Source organism: Lonchura striata, chromosome 1 (genome assembly GCF_046129695.1).
Source record: "Lonchura striata isolate bLonStr1 chromosome 1, bLonStr1.mat, whole genome shotgun sequence".
NCBI classification, from domain to species: domain Eukaryota; kingdom Metazoa; phylum Chordata; class Aves; order Passeriformes; family Estrildidae; genus Lonchura; species Lonchura striata.
In genome coordinates, this window is record NC_134603.1 from 38,044,354 (window position 1) to 38,063,204 (window position 18,851).

At 37.3% G+C, this 18,851-nt stretch overlaps 1 protein-coding gene across 4 annotated transcripts in view; it reads left to right on the forward strand.

The window, feature by feature from the left end:
• Positions 1-18,603, forward strand: part of TOX (thymocyte selection associated high mobility group box) — a 217,976-nt gene extending 199,373 nt beyond the window's left edge. For all 4 annotated transcript variants that reach the window (XM_021555662.2, XM_077783505.1, XM_077783500.1 and 1 more), the window contains 3 exons: positions 5,068-5,454; positions 14,283-14,434; positions 16,331-18,603. In XM_021555662.2, the coding sequence (XP_021411337.1) occupies positions 5,068-5,454; positions 14,283-14,434; positions 16,331-16,367 (576 nt within the window). In that variant the 3' untranslated portion in view covers positions 16,368-18,603. The remainder of the gene's footprint in view (positions 1-5,067; positions 5,455-14,282; positions 14,435-16,330) is intronic.
• The last annotated feature ends 248 nt before the right edge of the window (positions 18,604-18,851 follow it).

Genomic DNA, 18,851 nt, shown 5'->3' on the forward strand with positions numbered 1-18,851 from the left:
AAAAAAATCCTTTTTTCCTCTTTGTCCCAAAGAAACCAGAAATAGAACATCTCTGGTTTCTTTGGGAAATACTGACTTTTTAGTTTCACATTGCAAGAAGCAATATTAGTTGAGCACTGCATACTAGAGTGAAATTATTGTAAAAATCTATTTAATTCCCACGTATTATTCTATGTCAGATAAGAATTCTGAATATGAAGCATGTATAAATTTTGTAACTTGAGGATGTCTATATACATCATGTGTGACTATATCTATGCAGTCCTACTTGACAACATTTCTAACAAAAACTGCATTATCATGTTAACAATGGAAATAAGTACAGGCACTTGTAGATTCTAGGCATGCTTCTTATGGATCAGAGGTCAAAAGTAGTGATCATCAACTGGGAATGATTCTCAGCCTCTATTAGTCAGATCCTACCTGGTTTTCATGAAAAATGAAATGGACATCCAGACATTAATACTTAAGTAACAATAACAGTGTTGGGCTGTGATCCAAATTCTGTTTGAATTAATAATAGATTTTCTTTTAAATTCAATAGTCTAAGGATCAGGCCCTTAGAGTACTGCCTTGTTAAAACATGTCCTTGATTTGCTTTCAACCACACTGATGTTTATGTTTCAACAGAAATGATATTACAATCTCCAACAGTAACCAGAAGGCAGACACAATTTAGAAAGAGAATCAATACCCATGTGTAGGTTTCAAGAGCTTTTTGGTTACACAAATACATACGTGAGAGTTTTCAAATGTTTCAAAGTTTTAAAATTTTATCCAAAGATATGGAGATGTCAATATAGCGTCATCTAAGCCTTTTTTTTTTTTCCTACAACACAGCTAAATTAAGCTGGATAACTTTACCAAAAATAATTTCTTAACCACAGGAGTGAGTCAAATGGGATGAGGGAAATCCCAGTGTCACTTTCCTCTAAGGAACAAACACACTCCCTGAGTGTGATAAGAATGACCACTGGTGCCAGGGCTAGTCCCTTCAGAAAAGACTAGCACAAATAAGTGAGCAATGCTTACCCCTTATTCCTAGTTTAATTCTTTAATTTGGCAACAAAGCATAGGGAGTTTTGGTGCACAGTAGGGGAATAGAGGTGCATGGGATATCTCTCTTTGCACTAAAATTGGAAAGAACGTCATGAGTTTGGTGAAAATCATGTGGAAGAACTTGATTCAGCACTTTCTGAATTTTGTGCAAAAATATCCACCCTGAACTCTTTCTGTTAAGAAGAGCACTCATCTGCATAATCACACACTTCCTTGAAAATATTATACAAATAAAATAATTTTGTGGACCAAGGGTCATGCAGCACCAGTAATTTTAGTTAATATAATTATACTTGTTATCATCAGAATTACAGTAGTATTTATTTTATTCCTTCCTTTTTCCTATTTCTCTTCTACTGTCATCTTTCTGTTGGGATTTCAAAATATTCTTCTGTTTTCTCTTGTTTCAGTAAAAGAACAGATTTTTTGGGTGGAGGGAACGGGATTTGTATTGTACCTTAAGGGGCAACACTTTCTCTGTACCATTCCATTGTCTTGGCCTACCTACCTTGTCTTCACCTTCTGAATTTTTGTTTTTTTAGTATTAGGTGATGATGTTAGAAGGAGACACAGCTCCAATCATTCTCCTAGACTGTGAAGAATGTTAAGATTTACAGTAAGGTTTCAACTTGTTCTCCAGAACAAGCATAAGCCACTCAAAGAGCATAAAGGGCTGTTATGAAAAGCTGATTTGCCACCCTAGAGTATGTTCACTAATGTATGTGTAAAATACCACCACCTGCCATTAACTAAATGTAATATTCTGTCACCCTCTAGTGGTGGGTGTACACCACCATTCCCTAGCTAGTTGTGATGGAAGATGTTCTCACTACATGCCTAGTAGAAGACTTTCCAGCATTTAAGAATTTACTAGGCCCCGGTGTTTGGTGGCCTGCGTGTATGGATTTGTAATTTTGGTCTCCACTGCATATATCTGAATCCTAGAAATTCATTCTATATCACAATATATATTAGTGACGTAAATTGTCTGTGTTGGTTTGGGGCAGATTAATTAGAGGTTTGGGGGAGCATTTTAAATTATTTGTGTGCACTTCTCCTTGGATAAGTCAAGAGAAAATTAGCTGAAATACAACCTGCAAAGTAGGGAATGTAACTGTACATTTGAAGCCCTTGTTGGACAGTCAAATCCATTCTTTCTTAATTCCAATTTTTACCCATAATAAAAGTCCTTGTCTAAGACTGTCTGATGCTGCACTGGACCAGTGCAATGCCCATTCTAGTCACCAAAAGCAGTAATTGGGCCCAAAATCATAGTGTGACCTGTGTGTCATACATGCTTCTTGTTTTATTTCATGGCAAAGTGACATCACAAAGCCGAAATACTTGACATCACCTATTTTATTAACTCCAGCAATACTTATAAAATCTGTGTTTCTGACCCAGCTGCAGGAAAAATGCTGAAAGTGCAGTATGCTGGAGAATGGCATTTTTAATGGATTCATTTATCAGGATTCCAGTAACTGATAATATTGGTATGTTTTACACTGATTTTGGACAATTTGGTTTCTAATCACATATCACATATCACATCACATATGACTTATAGCATCCTAAGTTGCAGCAAAATACTTGGTCTTAAACTGAGGTTTTGTGCTTTTTACTGGATCAAGAGGTGGTGAAACATGGAAAGCTGATTCATAGCTTAAGACAACTGAAACTGTCCCTTTTGATCACTTTGCAGAGCTCTTCTCAGAGGTGTAATAAGTGTTACATTAATCTCTGACCACAGACTCTGCAATTCCTCTTAACATAATTCAGCATTTAAAATATCAAATTATACTATCTATATGTCTGTAATTTTATCAGTGTGAGCCATGCATCCACCACTTATGTGTGAACTCAGAGTTGTCCAGTAATTAATTGGTTCCCTGTATCTTTGTTAAAGGGGTGTATGTCATCGTCTTTATAGTTAATAGAAGTGTATAGAAATAGAAGTGTATATCAGTATGTCAGCAAAGGCTTTTTGCAGCACTCACCTCACCAGGAGGATTAGTTTAGCCAATCTGCCCTTACACACTTCAGGAGCAATTATCCCTGCTTGGACCACAGAGAGCCTGCCATCTACATCATGGAAAGACAAGCTGTTTCCATGAGGGGACTATGCTCTCAATAAAACTTCCAAGTCTCTCAAGAAAGAACACAGCCTGCACCTCCTGTAATGTGTAATAAGCATGGGACACCCAAGAGGAGTCTCCTGACTATGCTGCTAATTAACAAACCTTCTGAATTGCTGAAATTTCAGCAAACCTGCCAGTCATTGCTTCTACACTCAGGAGTGTTCTAGAAATGCAACTAGGAAGAGGGGGACGAAATTCTTCCCATGTTTTCATAAACATTAATTCAGTGTTTAAAAAATAATATCCAAATAATGACAGATTTTTCAGCTACTTTCTGGCTTTTATATCTGCATCTGAATCCTGCAAACGTGAACATAATATATATTGCACATGTGTACACCCTCATGCAAGCAGAGCTAGGCAGATCCACAGAGACAGAGATTTGCATTAATTTTTTCATATTCATTTAATTTTCCTTCATTTACTGGAGAAAACAAGGGTTTTTTTGCTAATGGAACTGCAGTCACACATAGGGAAAAGGAAGTTATCATTCTCATCTTCATCATTGCATATAATGAAGCAATTTCAGTAACGCTCATGTCAACAGATTGTTGGTGATGGTGCATCCTTCAGAAGGAATACAAATAGACTTCACTGACCCTGGAGTGCTGAGAGTAACATGAAACTTACTCTGACTTGTAAACTGAGCAAACATGACACAGAGATCACAGAATAAGAGCGTGTATTCATCTTTCTGCCTTGTTTTGACAAAGTGACTTTCTCCAGAGGGACAGTTATGCCATTTTTTTTCCAGCATGTTTCACCTTTCACTGACTATTAATCCCAGTATGTCTTAATTTCAAATTATAATTCCCACCTATAAGCAGATGTGAGTTAATTCTTAATTTTTTTTCATCATTTGTTCGAGCACACAGTTAGCACTCCAGATACCTAAGAAAATAAAGGTATGAAAACTATTGAGCAAATTATAAATATTAGAGCAAATTTATTATTAAAATTCATATTCATTAATGGATAAGTTTTATTATTAGTAACTTTAGGAGATCTGGCCAGACCATAATATTTCTGAAAACTGCAGTTTCTCATATTCTATGTTGTATTTTAGCTTTAGACTAAAGATAACTTCCCTATATCGGGTGCAGGCTAACATTTATATAGCTATAGGTTTTAAACAGAATTTTCAGACCCTTATGAATTCAATTAATAAAGCATGTTTCGCTAAAAGAGAAATTATTCAGAGTATTCCTATTTGTCTTAATGCATGGCCTAAATAGTATGTTTGATGGCATGGATAGCATTCCAACACAAAATATATCAAAGTAAAGGCATTGTCACAGCAGCTAGTGTATTTGTTCCATGCAGCGGAACAGCTGAGGATGGGGTTTAGCCTCTTCATCACGTTAACTAACTGATAAATAACTATGAGCAATACCAATGTATATGGTAAAAGGACATGGAAAATCTTATCCATGCTTTGCAGATGGGAAAATAAGACATGTCAAAACTCACTACAGAGTTTTGCTGTAACCCACACTCCTAGTTTTCCTTTCAACTAGGCCATGAAATCTGAGGACAATAATAGTGGCTGCTTATGTGAAAACATGTGTCAGGCTTCATTGCCTTGGTTGTGTAAGTTATTAGATCAGTGATGGCAGTTCCAAGTTTGGAAAAAGAAAATGCCAGGCTAGACCAGGAAATGAAGGACCTAATTTACTTTTTTTTTACAATGTTGAAGGCAAAAGTGTAAGATGAAAGGGATTAATTATTTTTCTAGAGTAATAACCAAACTCCATTTCAAGGAAATGGATAAATGTTGGCCTACGGTGTGTCTCTTAAACAGACTTCAGGGGGTAGAACAGCCGTATTTGGTAGCTTCTAAGTATTTTCTGATATTTCTTTTCCCCAACAGAGCTACAGCGAACCTGTTGATGTTAAAGCCTCCCCACAACCTCAGATGATGAATTCAAAGCAGTCAGTGTTTCACGGGCCTGCCCAGGCTCACTCTGCACTGTACCTCAGTTCCCACTACCACCAACAACCAGGAATGAATCCTCACATCACCGCCATGCATGCCAATATCCCCAGGAACATAGCACCCAAGCCCAACAACCAAATGCCAGTGACTGTTTCCATAGCAAACATGGCTGTGTCCCCTCCTCCACCGCTTCAGATTAGTCCTCCTCTGCACCAGCATCTCAACATCCAGCAGCACCAGCCGATCCCAATGCAGCAGTCCATTGGAAACCAGCTACCAATGCAGGTCCAGTCTGCTTTACACTCGCCTACAATGCAGCAAGTAAGTTGGAGCTTTTCAGTTCTCTGGGAAATTATTTTATTTTTGGGGAGGGGAGTCATCCAGAAGTTGTCATAGTGAGATTTAGATTAGCTTTAATTTTGCAGGTTCCAAAACCGTAGTAGTATAGGCTTATTCTTTCAAGGGCAAGAACAAATGAACTACATGATGGAAAACTGCAGTAGAAGTGTTTGTTCTAGCAAAAATGTCCATCACTGTCCACAGATCCTCTACAAATCTGTGACTACCCTGAAACAGTGAAATGCAAAGCTTTCAGAAGCCACACTTCACAAACAAAAGGCAGGCATGTCTAGAAAAAATATGATTGTAGCTTATGCACTTATCCTTGTGCTGACTGTGATGTGGAACGGTCAGAGGAAACATAAAACAACCCAGGTTGCACTGAACATGCTAGATTAAGTGAACATGAGTGTGTTAGATTACTCCACATTCATAACTTCATTTTGCTAAATAGATATACCTCCTTTTTACTGGAAATAAATGGGCTGTGTCCATCATTCCAATATGTGTTTTTTTGTTTGTTTTTTTTACTTTCTCTGAGTGTTTTAGATAGTTGATTCTCGAAATATTTCCTACGAGTTCTGAGTTAATGCAGAGCATCCATGGTATTGTGCCTTCCAGGCTTACAGAGGAATATAAAGAGAGAAGATAAACTGTTGATTGCATGAGAGAAAATTTTATTTTGTATTGTATGAGATCTGACTATCAAGAATAATATCTTGCTTTGCAAAGTAGCATTAAAATGAAAAATTTTTGAATGAAATTGCAAGAATCTACAAAATTTGTATACACAAAACTTGGCGGTACTGGATGATAATACACAGTCATAAACTTGCTCCATGTTCTATATTTCTCTAAAAATTCACTTTTGCTAACAAGGCATTGGCATTTCCTTTCCAAGCCAGAAACATTTCATCTCAAGGTTGGTCTTTAAAGTTGGGAATACTTGAACACAAACCATAGCTTCTTGCTGGGAGAACAATTTAACAGGGGAAGAAATTTTCCAAAGCAGAAAAAACCCCAAAAGTGTTGAAAGCAATTTGGACTGATAAACTTAGTTGTTCAGGAGTTAAATCAAGATATGCTCAGGATGATTTGGATTTATTCAGAGATTTTGATCTTAGTCTCAGGAGTAATTTGGAGTAATCAAGAAAGAAAACTTGTAAAATGTTCACAACTTCTTCCTAGTTCAGTAAATTTTTCCCTGCCAGAGAAAACAGACTCAACAGACTTATGACCACACATATGTGGAGTCATGTATTCAAGGAAGTTTTCTTGCAGTTAGTGTGAGTGTTCCAGGAGAGCCATGCTCAAGTCTCAGACAAACTCAGGAGCTGACCCCAAGCCTGGGCAGCTGGAATTAGCTAGAGGAAGTCCTAGGCAAGTGAGCCAGGAAGAGAGAGTCTTAGTCTGGAGAGCCTAAGCCCAGAGGAATCCTGGGCTTAGGATCCTGAATCTGAAGGCTCAGAGCAGTGAGACACAAAGCAATGCTCTGGTTCATTTACCAAACATGAGAAATTACATCTGTGACGGCCACCTGTTGAGATCCTAGAGTTATATTTCAACAAGGTTTTATTGCACAGTGATTTGGTCTTTCAAGTTCAGATTGTTTGCCAGCTTCAGTGTCACTTGTATTTCAGTTGTCCAATGCAAAATTCCTTATGTCTTTTCCAGAATTGTTAGGCATAATTTACTGAATAGATTTGAAAATCTGTCTGTATTTAGTAAATTAATACTACAGTTGGGGCTAGCAAAAGATGTAATGCAGATATTAGATACTTACATATTTATACATAAACCATCATTTTTGTATGAATGAACACTTAGGCATTACTCTAAACTCTTTGCCAAAGAAAAGGTAATGTAGTATGAATCTGCTAATGTTTTATTTTGTCAAGTTGCAAGCTTGAAGCATAAGGCATGTGCATCCATTATTTGAAACTACTTTCAGTCATCTGTGATGTATATGGCGCACAGATTACTCTATCTTAAGAAAAAATACAGGACACTTGGTTGTAGAAAACAGATTTCTAGAAGTCAGATCTTTATCATGATGAGTCTTTTTTTAACTAAGGACAATTATAGTTATGTAAAAATGCTGTACCTCTGTGTTCCTGTTAAACTCACAAAATGTTAGGTCAAATGCTTTCTCATATTCCTTAGCAGAAATGCTGGTCCTTTTAATTAAGATACTGTGGTGAGATATTTCTGTTTCACTCAAGGTGCTTGTTGAAATGCTTCACTACCAAGCTTCACCTACATGTCTCTTTAATTACTGTGTAATATCTACAAGCCAATTTATATTTCTTGCACTCCTGCTTTTGTTTTACAGTCTGGAAAATCTATGTCATTTCACTTTGGAATATTTGTTTGGGGTTTTTTTAACACACAACAGCTTATAGAGCTTGTGAATTGAATTTAAATATAGCAAAATGTAAATTACATAATAGGGTTAGAGGTGTACTAACAATACCATGATTTGACATGACAGAACAGAACAGTGGTATCCTGCTCAGTTTCCTAGGTATGACCCTTTTTAGTCAAGAAATGATAGAAAACAAAACACCAGGATTTCATACTGTGTTAGAACATAGAAGACTGGTTGGTTACCAGGAGGCAAATTGCAAAAAGTCAAGAGACTACAACCTAAAAGTAAGGGCCTTTCTGACTCAGTTGTCAAAGTACTCTGCTCTCCCTTCTGGCTCAAATAGAGCAAACACTCTATTGTTTGATCACAGAGCTTGTTAAAGAGGAAAAGATGTAGTGGGAGAAAAATGGAGCTCTCCCAGCAGCTCAGAATCAACAGCAGGAAGGAGAAAGAGGAGGCACTACACTGTGTGTCTGGCCTGTGGTGAGGAGGGAAGGGGAGGTCTAAATGTGATGTTCAGTCCCAAACAGCACTGTGTAGAGCACCCTCATGAATAATAAGCCAAGAATAATGGAAGAATATGAATTCTGAGAAAGCAGAGGAATAGTTGCTTTTAAACCAACTTTTTCACTTCCTCTATCAAGTTGTTTTATTTCCTCCATGCTTAGGTATGGCCACCATAAACCTTTCCAAAGACTCCATGAAGGCAGCAAGAACAGAAGCTAGTTAACATACCACTCCCTAGGGAGTGACTTGCAACAGGAGTAATTTTCCTCTTTGGAAGCCTCAGCACTATTCATACTAAATAGACTAATACACTATAAGAAAAAAAAGAGGCAAATTTCACCATGTCACACAGCAGCATGGATCTTAATAGGCAAGAGAAGAGTAAGTCTGCCAACAGCTTCCCAGCAGAGCAGTATTTTGCTGCAGGTGTTGGCTCACCTGGCTGGGTACCTTCATTGCAGACTGTGCTGGAGGCATGTTAAAAGTAGAAATCATCAGTTGTGGAATTGTGGGTTCTCTTTTTTTTTTTTTTTTTCTTTATATTTCTTTTTTGTCCTTTTTTGTCCTTTTTTTTTTTGTTGGTTTTTTTTTCCAAACATCCCTCTTTGAAGTAGTTCATGGCTCACTAGTGTGACACTCAACAGTAGCAGGCTCTATGAATCCCTCCTCTCAACATATCCCCCACTTAAACTCTGGATCTGTGACATTTGGTCAGTCATTTTCTCCAGGAAAAGCTTTATATCACACATCTTGTAGAATGTCTGAAGAACTGCCAATTCCAAGAAAAACCTCAAAGAGATCCAGATTTCAGTCCTGGCAGGCAGAAACACAGTTCTCCAAGAAACATTGCGTGTGAAATTCAGAAACTCCTCTATGCAAACTTTGAGGAGGGACTGATAAGAAGTGCTGACCTGGGGAGAGAGTTCTGCTCCCACTGCTTCCAGGACAATGAGCTGATTTTCATCAGCTCTATGGGGAATAACATGTCCTTCTCCATATCCAGCACTCCTTGCCTGCACGTGTGCAGCTGCCAAATCAAGAGTGACTGCCAGCTGGAGAAGGGCAGTCTCCTTTGGGAATCCACAAAAACTACAGAACATCAAAAAAATTAGAAGTGTTGGTAGCCAAAAGTCCTCAGTGACTGCACAATTTCTGTTTTTTTTAAAATCAATTAATTCTGTGGAGTATGCAGCTGATGCAATGCATCCAAAGTGTTCTGAAATGCAATGAAAAAATTTTGGTATTAGCATTTTGGTCATATGCCTAGCATTAGTAATTATTTTTTAATTTCTTTTAAACAATCTTCTCTGAATTATCTAAATTGCAACTTATTGGAAGTAAATTATTTTGTCTTTTTCCTCTTCTGTTCCAACAATTAATGAATACATTTTTAAAGGGTCACTACTGTAGATCTTTGGGGTATTTGTTTACAGTGATAATCAATTAAACTATTAAAAAAAACAAACATTCATTCTATTCTCATACTTAAATTAAAATTAAATCCTGATTTTTATTTTCTTTAACTTGTAATTCAGAAATTCATTATATTTTTCTTAAATATCATTAACAGGAACTGTATTAAAGTTTTCCTTTGAAAAGTCAAAATCGAAGTTTTTATTTTATCCTCCTTTGACACATAGGTAGACTCACAGTAGAGTGATTTTTCTTTCATTAAATGTTCATGTGAGCAGCTTATCACTGTATAATTTTATGACTGATACAGAGTTGTTTCTCTCCAGTCTGTTTCTTGGGTTTGACATGATGTTTAATTTTTACTCGGTTGGCCTTAGATGATCTGATTATTAACCCTTGTCATTCAAATCAGCACAATTTCTCCAAATTTCAGGCTGAAAGAGCAACTAAAGCTGCAGCCTGTTTTCACTTGCAAAGTCATTCTTTCCTTCCTCTACTCACACAGTCATTTGTGCCTCTTTCTGAGCATACATCTCCATCCAGCCTGTTCACTGTGCTCTTTGGTGTGAAGAGTGATGAGACTGAGAATTCACTCCCTCCTTAATACACCCAGATCTTGTTAAGGAGCCCTTTTAAGCAGCCCGACTGGAAGCATCACCTTTCCTGCTCAAAATCCTTCCCCCACGCATTGCATGGGATGGCGAATCCCATGTCCAACTCTGTCATTTCAGTTCACAGGTAGAGGAAGCAAAACTAGATTCTTCATGCCTAGTAGCCATGGCTGCAAGTACCTATGCATAATGAAGCACCAGAAGATTAATGTATGTCAATTTTTTTTTTAATAATAACTCATTTCAGTCTACTTTTATGTAGAAAAATTCTACCTAAAAATTCTACCTAAAAGTAAAAATAAAAATTTCTACATTTAGAAAATAAATGTATACAGCAAGATGATTGTATAGCCTGCCAAAAATAATAACCTCATTTTTTCTGGTATATATTTTATATACAGCAAACTCGGGAAACTGCTGTATTTGTCCAGATTTCTTCTTCTTTTTTGTTAAGCTTTGTCTTCGAATGAGGTCAAGAGAAAAAAAAAATCATTAATATCTGTCAACTTCCTTTATAACCTTAAGGAAAAATCTTTGTATGATATCACACAGACAGATTTTCAATTTCCTTGTGTAATAAACAGATGCTTTAGGATTTGGATGTAATTTAAAGGTTTAAAATATCACATTGAGATTGATGAATAAATCAGTTGTGAAGACAAAAACATTGATGCCTGTTGAAAATACCTCTCCAGACAGGCAGGAAATGAAATTAGTTCCTAGTAAAGTGTGGAGATGAGGATCACTCTTTAGTTCTGCTGCAGGCTTTTTAGGACTTGCTACAGTGGCACAACGAAAATGCTAGGGCTACAGAAATCTAATTAAAGAGCAAATGTCCCTCCTGACATCAAATTAATCTTTATCAAGTTCCCTATTTTTATTTCAATCTGGAACAAGAAAATTAAATTTAAAATTCTAGGCATGTTGCAAAACAGTTGGTGATTTTCTCTTGAGCATTACAATGCAAAAACATTCAGCATTGTTTAATTAGACCTCGAAGCACTCATTTTCTGAGCACTTTTTATTTCATCATTGTTTGTTAAGGGCTTACATAAATAATACCCAAATATTTACCACAAGCCTTGTACAAGGCTGTTTCCCTCTGTTGTACAGATCTTTATTTTCAGAGCTTTTTCTGTTGATGAAAAAGCTGAATTTTTGCTTGTATCTTAAACAGTACCATACTTTATCAGTCCTTCATACTGAATTGAGGTTGCTTAAATGACTTTACTTTAGCAAGCATACTTTCCATCACCCACAGTGAAAGTATTCTCGTATCCCTCAAACCCCAGAGGGACCATTGAGACCCTTCTGGGACTGGAGCCTGGCTCAGATGCCCCTGAACCAGGTTAGCATTATCACCTGAGTGTGCCCTAAGAAACAGACCCCAGTCCCAGGCAGCCATAAACCAAATAGACTTGTCAGGTACAAGATGAAAACATTATTTTGCAGGTAGGAGAATTAAATATGGCTCTGCAACCCCAACCTTAACATTAGAGGTACCAGTTCAGTCCAAGCACACATGCACATGGGTTTTGCTGGAAGAGAGCCAAACCAATTTGGCTGTGGTCACACAGAAAACCTGAAAAAAATATGAGAATGCATCCTCACCTAGTTCTTGAGTTAAAACCCAGAACTGTTTTCTGACACCTAAGCTATTTATTTATCCTAAGTCCAAAAGAAATGGAACAGATAGTGTACTGGTGGTCTTTTCCTCGGATTTGGAGGAACTGTCTCCTTGCTTCCTTGCTGCATGACTTTTGTCCAGAGAATTTGTGGATGCTCCCTCTCCCTGGAAGTGTTCAAGGCTAGGTTGGATGGAGCTATGAGCAACTGGTTTAGTGGAAGGTGTCTCTGCCCACCAGATGATTTTAAGGTCCCTTCCAACCCAAACCATTCTGTGACTTTACAAGTACTTGAGTCTCTGTGCCTGCTCACTTACATGCTTTGCTACTGGCTACTGTCCCTATATAGTATTTTTCTTTTATATATGATAAATCAGGGGATTTGCTACCAAACTTAAATCTGAGTACCTGGGGGTGGGATCTGTTTCTATGGTTGGTTTCCTCTTACAGCTAAATTAAAAAGGCCTTATGGTTGATGTTTTGTATAAAAATTATGTCAATGGTATACAAACTCAAATTGTCTGCCTTCTAATTACACAAAACTCCAATTAAAGTCATTGGGAAATCTGCTTAGTTAATGTTTCCTTTGGATCTGTTGCAGGTATGGGGGTTGTCTCTGCAGCTTGCTGAACAGGTTTAGAGCCTGGTGAAAAGGCAGTGTACAGAGCATGGGGGTTACCATTCCCATGGGTGTAAAACCAACCAAGGGAAAGCTTTATTTAATCTCTTTATTGGGGCAGTATATAAATAACATGGCAACGAGTTGCAGAATTCAGCTGTGAACTTGCTCACTACAAATAGTCTGTTTCTTGGAGTCAACAGGGATAAAGTGAGGTTTCCAAGAGTGTTTAAGGTACTGAAGTGTTACTCAGGGTATTCTCCATACGGAAAAGATTAAGAAATAAAGTTGCAGTCATTTAATGCCTAGACTAAAACCTGTGATCAGGGTGAGTGGAGTGAGGTGGCAGTGTGCATGAGAGGTGGGGCAAAACACCTGCAGGACCTCAGGGAACTGCAAGGAAGAGAGATGAGAAGAAGGTTTGAATAAAGGTAATTTCTGTGGATGAAGGGGGACAAGTGAAAGCTGAAAATACACATTTATCTTGACAAAAGGTAGCATGGCTGCCTTCTTAAACACGCAGAAAAAAAATCTGTCCACAAAATTCCTGTCCTAATTAAGGCTGCATAAGAAAAGCAATCATACACAATGCACTAACAATGAATTAAGCAAAAACTTTGAGAGTTACTTCTATCTATTCTGTATATGGTCTTTGGCTGGAAGGAGTGGGTTTCCAAACTAGGCATCCATTTCTGATTTAGTAGCTATTCATCCAGATAACTTCAGTGGGAATTGTATGCCCTTGCCCCAGAAGGAGTTTGGTCTGGATTTTTTTCAGTAGACATCGATTGCTTTCATCCAACGTTCCCACAATATTACTCAGTATAGATAGCTCTTCCTACTTTACAGGAACACAACATACAGGGTGAACCAGATACACTAGCCTTGAAATTTCAATTGTTCTCCTGGGTTTGAAACACAATATTTAAACATCAGAATATATCAAAAGAGCTAAAAATTATTACGGCTTTTCATATGATAGAAAATTCAGGGAGCAGGTTAGATGTCTCTTTGTAACTTCCACTTTTTTTTCTCACCTCCTTGGTTTCAAAAGCAAGTTATTCTGTGCTACTTTTACTACATTAGTCCAACAACTGTTAAAAAGCTTTGGTTGAATTTCCGTTTAGTTGAGAGAGAAGTGCAAATAAAAGAAGCAGCAGATGGTCCCTTTGTGACTGAATGAAGAAAAAGGGTTTTGAGAACAATACGTGAATAGGTGTAGTCTAATAAAACAGTCAGCCACCTGCTGCCTACATCCTTCAAAAAGATTCTGTTGCATATTCTGGGAATTAGTGACTAGTGTGTATGCTTACGTTTAATCTAAATGGAAGCTCTAAGGAACAAACAGACTTTTTTGTCCCAGTGCTGATTGAGTTGTTCTCTTGGTTTTGAATTGTTTCTGCTCTGTCTCCTTTAGTTCCATCCTGTGACTGTGTTACAGTGAACAACACTTTGGCAGTGTTTCATTTCTCAAACCAAAGAATGATTTTAAAACTTAGGGAGCATCTACACATTTTTGCCTATTTTAGGTTTTATAATCAAAATCACACCTGGAAAAGAAGTATTCTCTAGCATTGCACAGTACAGTCTGCATTTTTACTTTTCTTAATGCACCCAACCTGTTACTCTTTTTCCATACTTTGTAATGCACTTGTTTTCTCCTCTAGGGATTTACTCTTCAGCCTGATTATCAAAATATCATCAATCCAACATCAACAGCTGCACAAGTTGTTACCCAAGCAATGGAGTACGTTCGTTCAGGGTGCAGAAATCCTCCAGCACAGACTGTGGACTGGAATAATGACTACTGCAGTAATGGGTAAGCAGCCAGTGAATGCCACCTTGTGTTGAGCAACATTCATGACACAAGTATATGATTGATAATTTGGGAACAGCATTGTTGCCCATTTCCTTACAGTGTTTCTGAAGTGTATGTGTGATGGCCCTGTACTTATTCAGCAGTTAGTCTGTTGTGGGAGAATAATTGTTCAATGCATGGATTTATTAGACATTGTTGTCACCTTATCACAGCACATACATTTTCTAGGTCTTAGAGAGCTTGCATTCCACAGAAGATCAGAACTGAAATCTTAGGGAGAAAGAGTAAGAACGAAATTTTAAGATCACTATGTCTCAATGAGAGGCAAATGACATGAACTATTTTCTAGTCTGGGTCATGAAAATAACTAGCTTGGGTCATAAAAAACCACATCAGTGAGAAGCAGGACTGATACACAGGATACAAGATACATGGAAGAGAATGGCATGAAGACCACATGATTGTAATCAGAAACAAAACACCATACCTGTAGGAGCCCTATGTCCTCAATATAAGGTTAAGTAACCCCTTTGAACCTTCAACTTCTGGCAGCATGGTTTTTGTGGAGCCATGTTACTGTGCCAGGAACTTCCTGGAAACAGTTAAGACTGAACAGAAGGTATTATTTCTGTTTTAAATTATCGATATTGTGCCCTGTGAACATGCCCACCAGCCTGACCTCCCCTTGACTTAGTCTGAATCCCCAAGGCAGTGGCAGATAAAAGCACTTGGTTGCTCCCAAAGTGCCAAATCTAGCCCAGACAAATGAACAGATAGCAGAACTAAAGACCAGATTCATCCATTACATTTACTTAAACCTAGAATTGCACTTGCCTTATTGTTTTAAAGTGTTTCTGGAACTCAAACTAGAACTGAATAAAATTTCTTTTCTGGCTACTAGTTCAGAATAACTCCTTTGCTGCACTCTGCTGACACCGAGGCAGATTTTAACTAGCCTGAACAGCAGCATCACTCTTTCCCATACCTATCACTGCTGCCCCATGACTTGCCCTCTTTTCAGCAGAACAGTTTCACTTCTGTGCTCTACCACCGTGCTTTGGCATGTGCTACAGGCCTTGTTGAAGTCTATGCAGCCCACAGACTTTTACAACCACTTACACTGAGGTCTGAATAGACTGTCCTCTGTCAAATGAGCCACAGCCACCTGTGGATTTGATTCCTGGTCTCTTCTGGAACAAAGCAGTGTGCCATTGTTCCCAGAAGTGCTCTCCAGATGTGCAGTGGGTATAGCATTCCATGCCCAGCATCTTTCTCTGGGCAAATATGCCTGTAGATAGCCCACTCTGTGTAGAGTGGGCTATATTTTCAAAGTATGGAAATCCATGTGCATGACCTTAAACTACCTTTGCTAAGCTTCTGCTGTCCCCTTGCAGTGCTTACCTGAACCTGCCAATCCAACATGTTTTGGCTATATCTGTCCTAGTAAATCAAATATGCCAGAGGCTCAGTAAGTGGCTGACACCCATGTTCATGCAACGAAGCTCTCCTGCCTCTAAGGAAAAGTGGCTGCTTCTTAAGGGCACTTATGGAGCATCATTCCAAGGCCTGTGCTAAATCCGGAGCTCCAAGCAGTTTTTGATAGTCAGTGGTACCAACCCACTACTGCAGGTTACCCCAAACCAGTGCTCAAACCCATGTCCCTGTCCTATGCAGTTTTCAAGACAGATGTGGTCTCCAGGTTGCTATAAGTCACTTTGACTTTTTCTTATGATTACCATGGCAATGCAGCTGTACTTCAGTGATATGCTTGGAATTAATGACATGCAGTGGGGTTGTGTGGCTGATCTTTTTTTTTTTTTTTCCTTGAAGAATAGAACTAAAAATTTTTCAAATATTAAAAAAAAAGTCACATTTGTTCTTTTTGTCTTTGAACAGGGGCATGCAGAGGGACAAAGCACTCTACCTTACCTGAAAATCTGAAACACCTCTCCTTTCCTTTCACTGAGGAATGCAGGGAAGTCTTTTCATCATGGATTGCTTTATGCAGTCAGGGCAGTTCTGCATTTTATTAGAAAATACAAGTTGCTAAGCACTTAGGACTATTTGAGCTTGTGGGTCACCCACTCTGGAAAAAATAGTCTTGCTTCTTTACTTTTCTTTGGTTTTTTTCCCCATTTTTTCTCTTTTTTCCTTCTCCTTTCCACCCCTTCCCTGAGATCCTATAACGGACATTGCTTTTCTTCTTCCCTGAAGGAAACTTGGACCATTCAGATTTTATGTTGGTTTTTGCTGTGAAGTGCTGCGGTAGTAACTGCCTTAGCAACTGTAGATGTCTCGGATAAAAGTCCTGGATTTTCCATTGGTTTTTCATAATGGGTGTTTATATGAAACTACTAAAGACTTTTTAAATGGCTTGATGTAGCAGTCATAGCAAGTTTGTAAATAGCATCTATGTTACACTCTCCTAGAGTATAAAATGTGAATGTTTTTGTAGCTAATTGTAATTGAAACTGGCTCATTCCAGTTTATTGATTTCACAATAAGGGTAAAATTGGCAAACATTCATATTTTTACTTCATTTTTAAACAACTGACTGATAGTCTATATTTTCAAAGTATTTGGAGAAAAAAAGTAAAGTAGTCCCAAATTATATTAATTAAAAATATTGGCTTTGTCTCATGAAATAAATGCAAAAAACTTAGGAGAAAAAACTAATGTTGATAAAGAGCAAACACATTTATTTTGTACTGCCTAAAAAAATGCTTTTTTTTAAAAGAAAATCACTTTATGTGTACTGGTTAGTAAACGTCATTTAAGTCCTTTTATGTATAAAACTGCCAAATGCTTACCTGATATTTTATTAGATGCAGAAACAGATTGGAGACAGCTAAATTATAACCTCTACATATGGCTATGTATTATTGTTTCTTCATACTGTGTCTGTATTTAATCTTTTTTATGGAACCTGTTGCGCCTATTTATGAAATAATAAATATAGGTGTTTGTAAGTAAATTTGTTAGCATTTTAAAGAGGTTTCTTTGACGCTTTAACTTTTGCTGGCACAAATTGTTCACAACTGATGATGTGAATACTTTATTTAGTTTTTACAGTGACAAATATAACAACAAACCTGCTTTAATGGCAGAAAATGAAGGTAACCAAGAACTATTTCTCTATTTCTTTGGTTGTTATGGAAAATAAAGAAAGGTATTTTAAGTACTCCCTTTTTAAAGCATTGTAGCAGGAAGCTGCCCAAAACTAAGATTTGAACCAACAGAACTAACTGAATAAAACTGCATAACACTGCTTCTTGAAACTTCATCATGTTTTGTTAATTTGTCAAGTGGAATAAACATATTACCAAAAAAAAAATATTACCAAATATGCTTCAGCCATTTTATTATATATGCAAAATCCTACAGAATTTTAGGGAGTATATCAGAAATAAACCCTAAAATGAAAGGTAAGTTCAAGAGCCACAGGGAAAGGGATAAAAATATCCAAAATAAGGTATTTTGTCAATGTTTGGGATCAGGGATAGGTCTGAAAATATATTTCTGGATTATTTTGTCCCAGATGCCTGTCCCATTAATGGACACTACCACTGATTTGTATTTTCTGTGTGAAATAAAGGAAACAATTCAGATAGAATACACATTTGGCAATGCCATTGGTTTTTCTTTATAAAACAAAACAGAAACAAAGGCGTGCTTGCTTCTGAATGATTTCAGGCAATGTACAATTGGAATCACTTGGCATGTAATAACTAATAAATAATGCAGATCAGATGTGATTACTCAAATAACTGTAGCTGAGAGCTCTAATTTTCCTGTCTTGAAACTCTATGAGAACTTGTTATTAAATTCACAGTTTATTGTTAGTCTGTTTAGTACTTTAGAAATATACCAGCACTACTAATTACCCAATGTCTTCTATTTATTATATTACAGTAAACTACATTTTCCACTCATATTAATTCTAAAGAGAAAAGATAATTGCTAGGAATGAGAAAAATCAACTTTGATTTTGACAGGCAGTTTTCTTTTTTCTTTTATGGAAAAGAACTGTGTTATCTTCATTTCTTTTAGAGCAGGTGCACAGTCACACAAAGTTGTTAATTTCGGTATCCAAGCAGAGTTCAAAATACAAGAAAACTTTAATGTAAATAAAAAAATACATCATGAATAAAATACTTATTCTGTATGAACCTCTGGCTAGTTGGTGTCTCTGTCAGCATGGGAACCTGTGGTGTGTTTGCTGTCCAGCACTTCACCCATCCAGTGCTCTGAGTGTGGTTCTGTGTCCAGTCTCTGCTCATATGAGACAACTGTGCTGGAAGAAGAGCAGTTTTTGTCCATGGGTGAAATTAAACCATTTTTTCCCAAAAGAAAGATCCAACTTCAATCCATAGATGTCAATTCTTCGTGTCTGACGAGAAAAATAAATGGTTGCCAG